Source organism: Centruroides sculpturatus, unplaced genomic scaffold, assembly GCF_000671375.1.
Source record: "Centruroides sculpturatus isolate CEXI.00-Female unplaced genomic scaffold, Cexi_2.0 scaffold321, whole genome shotgun sequence".
In the NCBI taxonomy this organism is placed as follows: domain Eukaryota; kingdom Metazoa; phylum Arthropoda; class Arachnida; order Scorpiones; family Buthidae; genus Centruroides; species Centruroides sculpturatus.
This window is the reverse complement of record NW_019384452.1, coordinates 294,868-304,639: the sequence shown is the minus strand read 5'-3', so window position 1 is coordinate 304,639 and position 9,772 is coordinate 294,868. Positions and strand designations below refer to the sequence as shown.

The 9,772-nt window shown below is 27.8% G+C and overlaps 1 protein-coding gene across 2 annotated transcripts; it reads right to left on the bottom strand.

Annotated features, from left to right (window-relative positions):
- Nucleotides 1-552: 552 nt before the first annotated feature.
- Nucleotides 553-2,962, bottom strand: LOC111620572. 2 transcript variants are annotated; one of them, XM_023362518.1, is made up of 2 exons: nt 2,821-2,962; nt 553-2,021 (listed from the first exon to the last, which is right to left on the bottom strand). In XM_023362518.1, the coding sequence occupies exon 2, from the start codon at nt 2,005-2,007 to the stop codon at nt 751-753; it is 1,257 nt and encodes a 418-aa protein (XP_023218286.1). In that variant the 5' UTR covers nt 2,008-2,021; nt 2,821-2,962; the 3' UTR covers nt 553-750. The 2 variants fall into 2 exon arrangements, with proteins under 2 accessions (XP_023218286.1, XP_023218287.1); XM_023362519.1 differs by lacking the exon at nt 2,821-2,962 and adding an exon at nt 2,111-2,155.
- Nucleotides 2,963-9,772: the final 6,810 nt, after the last annotated feature.

The following is a 9,772-nucleotide window of genomic DNA, read 5'->3' as shown; positions in this document are numbered from 1 at the left end:
GATTATTTCTCTTATTTAAAATTGAAATTTTCAAATTATTTATAACCGAAAAATTGTTAAACAATTTTTTACAATTTATTTACATAAAATTTTAAGATTCAATTATGTTTGTTTACCGATTTTACAGTACATAGAACTGAATTCCGTCTACAGAATAATAATAACAACATCTATTCTTCCATAATACTTACTCAGAAAACGATGAGAATGATGTGATCACATGAAAATATGGGATTATTAGAGGCTGATTATATATTCCTGGTCTTCGTATAGGTGCATGAAAAGGTATGATATAAAATCAAGGTAAGAGAAAGGATGTTGGCACACAGTCAACCTCCTCTCTACCCTCATATGATTCTTCAGGTATATGTTGAGAGCGCATGCTCTTCATCCCTTATTGATTTTCTCTCTGTTGAAATTTACTGTGGATAGATACTAGACTTTACCCTCACGCAATTTATCTGTATCACATGTAGCTTCTGTATATTAAGAATACATTATAAACGTTCACGTAGAAAGTGGTGTATAAAATTATATTTTAGTGCCTTTTTTTTCATTGAAAAAATGTAACAAATCTTACCATTCACCAACACGACAGCTATAAATTAAAATAGAGATTGATTAGTGTGATTTTTTTTAACTGGAATGGTGCATATTTAAGACATTCTTATGCATTCTTCTCCATAGTCATCAATCTATGGATGAAGATGATGGATTTTCTGGATCATGTGCTGAAGATCTTTTAGATTTTCATCCTGGTTCATTGTTCGATTTTGTTTCTTGTCCACCATCTATGGCTTTCTGTCTCATAAGCGGATTTCTTTTAACTGTTGATGATTGCTGAGTGATTATAACCCTCGGTTTTTGAAAAGGTTCGCTGCTTTGCTGTCTGGAATTTTCTGGAGATATCTTTTTATGAGAAAACACGCTATCTTGAGATACTACAGTTTTATCCGATTCAAAGCTTCCTGATTGTGTAGATTTTGATTCAGTGCGTTCTGTTCGCTCAGAGGATGATGTCTTCCTGTGTTTTCTCGTTCCTTTCTTTCCTTTGGTTTTGTCTTTCACGTGTAAAGTCACAGCTCCTTGAGGAAGATAAAGATCCATTGCCATAGAACTGTTAGAATCACTCCTCTGTACTATCAAGTGTGTTTTTTGCTCAGTCGTTTCCGATTCGAGAGATTCGTCCTGAGCAGCCTGTCTCTGAAGTTGTCTTTTTGGACAATCCATTGATGCTGCTTGACGATAGATGTTAGCAGCTAGAAGAAGGGATTTTGGCTTAGGTTTACCCATTTCTGTCGGTAGTTGCAAAGTTTCTTTTTTCTGTTCTGAATCCTCTTTTTCAGTTGGTAATTCGTGAATCTTAGAAACAAACGGCTCTGAAGGGCATTTTTTCATATTGCATATGTTTCTACCATCTTCAACAATAACAATTTTTGCCGAATCCATACTAGATTGCAATTTTTTACTGAAATTTTTAAGCTCTCTTGTAACTACTGATCTACTTCTTTGACTACCTTCGCCTCTCCAGCAAGAATTTGCAAGAAATCTCTCCCAAGATGTATCACTTGAATGTCTTGTTGGTGAAGATCCCATTGCTTGCACAGCGTGTATACGGCTCTTACGAAAGAATGATGGAACGATTTTTGTAGCAGTGTCTCTAGCTTCGAAAGTCATCACACATGTTGCTAAAATGATAAATCCACCAACCCCCATAACTACAGGACCAAAATAAGTTAAGCTAGACAAGTGCATATCTTTAAGTCCATCCTTGTGATAAACAGTGATATTACCTTGTTTCTTTTCAACTTTAGATAACTGGTCTGAGTAAAATCCTACGGTAGCCATTCCAGTTCCTATTAGGATTAAGAAAAATCCAGCACTCATTGCTTTACAAGCTGCCCATAGGCATTTATCTGTAATCTTCCCTCTTACAGAACTTATACCCCATATTGATTTTGTATTTGATACATCTTTCTTTTTTGTCGATTGTTTGGGTTCATCCATCTCCTAAAAGAAACCTGAAAGAAGGAAAAATCATTAAATACAACTCATACATGCAAAAATCTTAGAGAAAAAAACGCACTTAATTATAATATAACATTTTTACCGTTAAAAATATCAATTTATTTTTATTAAATTGCAAAATTTGAAATTTACAATTGTTTAATTTTACAAAAATTTGACTTTTTTTAACGGTTCACATAACTGAAATGTATTTAAATTTTGCAAAAATTCAATTTTATAACTATAAATTTAGATGAGATTCATGGCCATTCTTCGAAAACTTTGAAATTTTTCAATAATTTTTCGTGATATTTCATCATTTCTTATAAAATATGAAAATTATACTTGTTTATTTACTCATCACGAAACTTAATTGCAGGTATACATCATAAAATATTTTAAAATTATTCATAAATGGTGAAATTCTCTTTACTTATAACAATATATGAAATATTTAATTGTTATTTAAGCAAGAAATACGATATTATTTATAAATGCCATAAAATTTTAATTTAATATAACGAAATACGTAAAATTTATCACCATAAACATAGACAAAATTTTCATTACTAATTAATTAAAAGCTATTATAAATTTTTAAACAATAAAGTTAATAAAAATTGATTATTTCTCTTATTTAAAATTGAAATTTTCAAATTATTTATAACCGAAAAATTGTTAAACAATTTTTTACAATTTATTTACATAAAATTTTAAGATTCAATTATGTTTGTTTACCGATTTTACAGTACATAGAACTGAATTCCGTCTACAGAATAATAATAACAACATCTATTCTTCCATAATACTTACTCAGAAAACGATGAGAATGATGTGATCACATGAAAATATGGGATTATTAGAGGCTGATTATATATTCCTGGTCTTCGTATAGGTGCATGAAAAGGTATGATATAAAATCAAGGTAAGAGAAAGGATGTTGGCACACAGTCAACCTCCTCTCTACCCTCATATGATTCTTCAGGTATATGTTGAGAGCGCATGCTCTTCATCCCTTATTGATTTTCTCTCTGTTGAAATTTACTGTGGATAGATACTAGACTTTACCCTCACGCAATTTATCTGTATCACATGTAGCTTCTGTATATTAAGAATACAGTATGTATATTATTACTATTTATATTGGTTTTCTGCCTTACTTACCTGAGTTAACTTATATTTAAAATTAAAAAAAAATCCATAAAATTTTTAAAAATCTGTTATTGATCTTTGACTTTTTAGATTAAAAAAATTAATTTTTTAAATACTAATTTTATCGTAATGTATGTAAGAATTTTATTTTTAACGGAATTTTTTTAAATGTTTGTATTTTTTTTCTGTTTAAAAGGAAAATGTCTTTTATTTTTTTAAAAAAATGGTTTTATTAAAAGTGTATTTTTTGTTTTTTTAATATTTAGTTTCGTTAATAATTGTTTTTAACATATGTTTAACAATTACTACAAGAATACCGATTATTTCATAGAAGTTTGCATAGAATTGTTAATTCAGTTATTAAAATATATTCAGCACATAGTTATGTTTTATAATATGCTATGTGCAGTGTCCATGTATATACTATAATTTATTTTTAAAATACAGAATTATCTAAGATATATACAATAATTATGAAGAGTAATCGATAATATCTTTAACATAGATGCTACTCAAACTATGAGCAAGGCTTCAAAGGCATGCTCATATGAGTAAATCATTGAAATATGCCTTTTGTAAGCAATAATTTTGAATAAATTAAGCATTAACAGAGAGGAATTATCCATGTTATACGCAATATTTATGTGCACATTATAGTTAACCTTTATATAGTTTTTTTTCATAATTATTTACATAGAAGAGTATAAAATAATTGCATATTTTGCATTCATATTTAATAACCGTAATTTTCTAAATAATAATTATGAAGCAAACCAGCCTTGCTTTAAGCAAGCTATGAATGAAATTTTGTAATCTAAACAACTATGAATAGAATTAAAATTTATATGATTTATGTTGAAAATGCTAAAGTACGAGATGAATTATGTATGTGGCAAAGTAATTAATCGATCACTTTAAGCAATAATCAACAGCCAGCAATAACAAGGTATGCAATAGAGAAGCTGTGGCTAATATGCAACTGGTAGGTTAAAGAATTACGTGTTCTATAGAAATAGGTTTGCCATAAGTAAGTTTTAAATAAACAACTAGGTGTGCCGTAGATAGGCTATAAATTAAAGAACTGGGTTTGCCATAGGTTTACTGTAAGTAAAAAATTACGTGTTCCATAGCTTATACGTTAAAAAACTAAGCTTGCCATAGGTAGGCTTTAAGTAAAGAACTAGGTAGACTATAGATAAAGAATTAACCATACTCCTGATAAGCTTTAGATAAACAATTACGTCATAGAGAAAGTTAAACAATAATAAATCAAAGAGAAGAGGAATCTTGGGCATGTTACAGTGACTAAGAAAGGAATTTATTAGACTCATAGCCTTTAAACAATGACTAAAAGCAATTGACTAGAGTATGCAACAATTAAAATAATCAAATCAAGCAATGCTCTAAGCAATAACTCTAATTAAATTTGCTCAAAGCAATAACTTCAGCTTATAAAAGCTTAGAAAGAGCAAGAATTTAATACCTGATGTAATTATATTAATATAATTTATTTATACTTTCTTCAAAAAATTAATAAAAAAAAATTAAACTGAATGAAATGAATAATAAATTAAATTAAATTAAATAAATTTTGCATGATTAATTAATTAATTATATTTAACAATATTGTCGATGCTTTAAATTATATTTAAAGCAATAAATGAAACTTTTTTCTTTGTAAATCTTAGGAAAATAAGTAAATAAAACAATTTTTATAATTTATTTTATTTTACATTTTTGAGGAGAAGATAAAATAACAAAATTTCGATATCGACTCCATCATTAACCGTAATAACATCATTATTTGTGTAATGGAAAAAAAAAGAAAATTGTGATCATTAAGAGAGAGGATGCGGATAGAAGATGCTACGATTTGTATTATAGAAATGGATAATTTTATGCTCTTATTTAAATTAATTTATTATTTTTTTAGTGATTATTAAAGAAAGACATTTCTTTGTGAAAAAATGATCTATCTGTCTGTATGTCTGTTTATAGTTAAATGTTTTTTTCCCCCTAATAAACTATGAGGTAGAAATTTGTAATTTTTATCTCTGCTTTGTATATCTATCTATCTTTCTATCTATTTACTTTCTGAAAAATGAGTTATAATTAAGATTTTGCACTCATTTTTCTCACATATCAACTTTTCTGTAGAATTTCTCAAAAACTACAAGAGATACATATTTGAAAATTTTTAGATGTTATAGAGAACTTTGTTTTCTTTTATTCTTTGTTATACGTACAGTGACCATATTTTTTGGGGGGAAATAAAAGACATATCGAAGAAAATCAAAAAATACCTTATAAAATTCATAAGTTTATAACATTTATTACGAAAATAGTATACCATACAACAATGCATACATTAAAATTTTAAACAATCTGAATTATTACACATACACACATTGTAAAAAATTTAAATAACATTAATTTTGATACTTTTCAGTAGAATTAATTATTTTTTTATAGCGCCGTTTCACGCTTTAAAGTCATAAAATTCCATACAGTTCATTTGAAAGTTGTATTTGATGGAAATACATGCTTCTAATGTGCTTACTTTTAAATTAGTTTTTTCATTCGTCCACCTATTATTCACCAATGAAAATATTCGTTCAACGGGGGCATTAGATCCAGGGAGACAAAGAAAATTCTACGATTTTACAAATGTTTTTGAAAACAATTTCTTTTGCTGTAAAATGTTCAAAAATCTCAATCCACCTTTGATGGCAGGGCTGGTTATTCTGTCACCATTCGTCGATCTTTTCGTTTGTGACATATTTTTTTACACATGAAACTTCATCAAATAATTCACCGTCGAGTATATTTACGGACCAATGATTCGAAATAAAGATATAGCTTTCCTCTACTTTCGCCCACAAAGGGATTTCGCATAATGTGATCCATTCAAACACCTCTATTTCAATAAAAAAAACATGTCCCAATTATTTAGATAATCTATGCACGTTTGATAAAATGTGTACACAGCATCATTGCATTTTTTGGCTTGTATATTTTCTGATTTTTCTAATGCTAAAATCACTTTTCTAATAACAATAGGAAGAAACCCCTGGTACTTCAGTGGGCCGTTTGGTTGGCGACATACTGCACTACTGCGCTCTATGTAGCAATGCAACACTGGTCGTGATGGCGTATACAAAACTAACTTGTTCAATATATTATTAAAAAAAAATTTTTTTTAAACTTTGCATTGGACAGAACAGTGAAATAAAGGACTGTCCTCTTAAATAAAGGACTGTAGTTATATGTTCTCATTTCTTCTAGTTGTGCTAATACAGAATACTTAAATGCAAATCTTCAAGTATCTCAAAAAGTAAAGGAGTGATAAATTTTTCTTTAAGTATTTCTTTGGTAAGCGAGTCTGTCTATCCAAAAATTGTTTACTTAATCATTTAAATATTATATAAAAAGAATAAAAGTGCCAAATTTATGATAATGTGTTAATACGGCAAAAAATAAACCGAGCTTTCATTTATAAAAAGCAAAGATGGTCATCGTTTAAAAGAAGAATTTTTAAAATAAATATTTTAATAAATTTTAAGGTATTTTTTAATTATATTTTTTCCATAAATTATTCATGAAAGTTTTCAAATTATCCAGTTTAACTTTCGATTAACAACATTGAAAAAAAAACACTTCGAAATTATACAAATAAAAATATTATTTAATATTATCCGGATATTCAGACTTTTTAAATGAAAAATTTTTCCTTTTTTTTCTTGATAAATTTCGAAAGTAAATAAAGGAAAAGGAAATTGAAACTTCTCCAAAGAATCTTCCTCTCCATCTTCTCTTAACTCATCACTCCTGTGTTGATCCTATTGAATAGAGAGTCACTAATCTGAACTAATTGAGGATTTAAAGGGTTATATATCCAATATTAATGGAAAATATTTTCTCAGACACATACAAGATATTATATAACGTGTAATTTTATAAATTATGTTATAAAATATCGTTAATTTTTGCGTTATTTTATGCACATGACCCTCATAAAGGTGGAGTTAAAAGTAATATTTTAATTTTTGTATATTATTTCATATAAAAAATACATATTTTTATAGTTTCTTAATAAGGAAACGAAAATTATTAAGGTTATTATATACAATCGCGTCGCGTCGCGTCGCATCCGCGCTCTATTTATCTTTATTTGATTTTATTTTATTAAATTTTTAAGTTTTAAAAATATTTATAATAAGTATATTAAAAATAATTTTTAAGAATGATTTTAAGTTAAAAAACGAACGGAAAAGATGCAAAGCGACGCGCAAACGCGATTCCAAGCGACGCAACACTGTAATTCATAAGGTAATAATAGTATAATTTTAAATAGAAGCCTATAGTAAGTAATGCATAAAATTAATAGAGGAAACTATAACATAAGTGCTTGAATGACACCTTAGATAAATTACTAATTTATATATAAGTTAAGATATGAAAATATTTGAATATATATTTTAAAAATAAATTATTTAAGGATTCATTTTAGTTAGAAAATTACGCTAAATACATCACTCTCCGTCAATTTGAAATGAGAGCATTTTATTAAATTATTCTCTCGACGATCCTCTATAAATATTGAATAAACTTTCGAATGCTTTTAAAAAGCGTAATAACAATTTTAAGATATAATATTTTAATAAACAATTTTGATAAAGTTTTCATAAGTTGTGACATATTAAATTAAGAAGAGAAAGAAGAGCAACAGAAGGAGGCAGAAGAGGGTGGAAAAGGATGAGGAGAAGGATGATAAAGAAAGAAAAAGAGAAAGAAGAAAATGAAGGGGGAAAAGCAAGAGTTAAAAAGAGAAAGAGAAAATAAGAGGATAGAAGAGGTGAAAGATACAAAGAAAAGAAATATATGAAAGAGGAGAAAGGAAAAAAAATCAAAGAACTGGATTAATGGAATATGTCAATGCAACACATAAGCGATCTGGGCGAAAGGCAAGGTGAGGTGCCTTTCGGGATGCTTTTCTATGGGGAAACTGGCCCTTATTTAGGTGTCAGGTGTGTGATGAAAATCTACGGAACGCTATTGGCTGAGAGCAAACCCACGACCAATGTTCAGTGGTTTTATCCACTTGGCCACTAGTAGGCAAAAAGAAAAGAAAGGAGAAGAGAATAGAAATGGTAGAAAATATGAAGAAAAGGTGGAGGGAAAAGAAGAAAGCGGCATGAAGAGAGAGGAAGTGTAAGGAGAAAATATTCTGCATCTTAAATACACGAAAGAATTGTTTCAAAACGCTACGTGACTATCACCTAAATAAGAATTTTATGATTTAATTTTAAAATTAAACATTAAAAATTTTTCATAAAGTTATATAGATCGAATTTAGCAATAAAATTTCCTGAATTTGAAACACTTTCCTAAAGCAATAATTCCTCTCTCCTCTTTTTTTATGTGATGTAATTCAGGAACATTTATCAAATTTTTCTCATAAATTTATAAAAAAAAATTTGAGTTTTTCAGAATATTTCCAGTAAATTAATCTCTGTTAAGTACTAAAAACCATTCAATTATTTTAAAACTGAATTTTATGTTTACGAAAATAAAATAAAATTAAATTAAATATTTAATAAAGCTTCGATCAGAAAAAAAAAATTTTTCTTAGAAAAGAATTAATTTCCCAATTACTTGTCTCTCACGCTCTAAAGCTCACAAATTATTCACACAAATAAATATAAATTACGTCTGCTTTGTTACTGCATTAAAATTGACATCAGGATATTCTATTTTACTAACTTCTACACCATTTCGTAACGTGACGCGCGACGCGACGCGACGCCGATGCATATCTAATCTAAATACAGTATAAAAATATGTAAACCTTTAAAAATTTATTACTTGTCGAATTAAATGTATAAAAGTTTTTAATCAAGCTATATTTTTAAATTAAAATTTTAATTTTTTTAAAATACTTTAAAATATGTTTATAATTTTAATAATTCTAAAGTTGCGACGCGTCATCTTACGCGTTATCACTGTAGAGGCTTTAATTCAAGACCATTTAATATATAATATCTTATTTATAGAAATTTCATTTAAATTTCTCCATTCGAACAGTTTATCTTTTAATATAACGAAAAAATAATATATCTAGAGTACATATTGCACTAGAGCGTGTCAACGTATCATGAAGAATGAAAAGATGATACACATCATATTACATAAAATCTCCGTTTTTTAAATTAAAAATACATATTAATTTCAAGTAACGTAAATTAGTAAAATATCATTTTTTAAAGTTTTTTAGCGTATAAAGTTTACTTTTACATTACCTAAACAGATGTAACATCCAAATATAGAACGTTACATGACTATATTTAGAGTTGACTTCTATACTCAAACAAGCATTAGTCGAAATGCCTATTTCTCTCTCTCTCTCTGACGTAGATTAAGTAGTTAATCGATGTTTTTTAGTCTATTTCTAGGAACAAATTCTAGTTTCTCTTGTCATTCCAGGTATTCCTGCATTAACTTACACATAATGGCTTCTCCATGATGATGCTACAGAATCAGACAAAGAAATGTTCCTAAACAAATTAATTTATTAATAATTATTCATTAAAATTGAATAAAATTCAATCTAAAA

What these genes read in the sequence shown, in the direction of transcription:
- LOC111620572 (XM_023362518.1), bottom strand. Translation starts at nt 2,007, where the DNA reads ATGGATGAACCCAAACAATCGACAAAAAAGAAAGATGTATCAAATACA.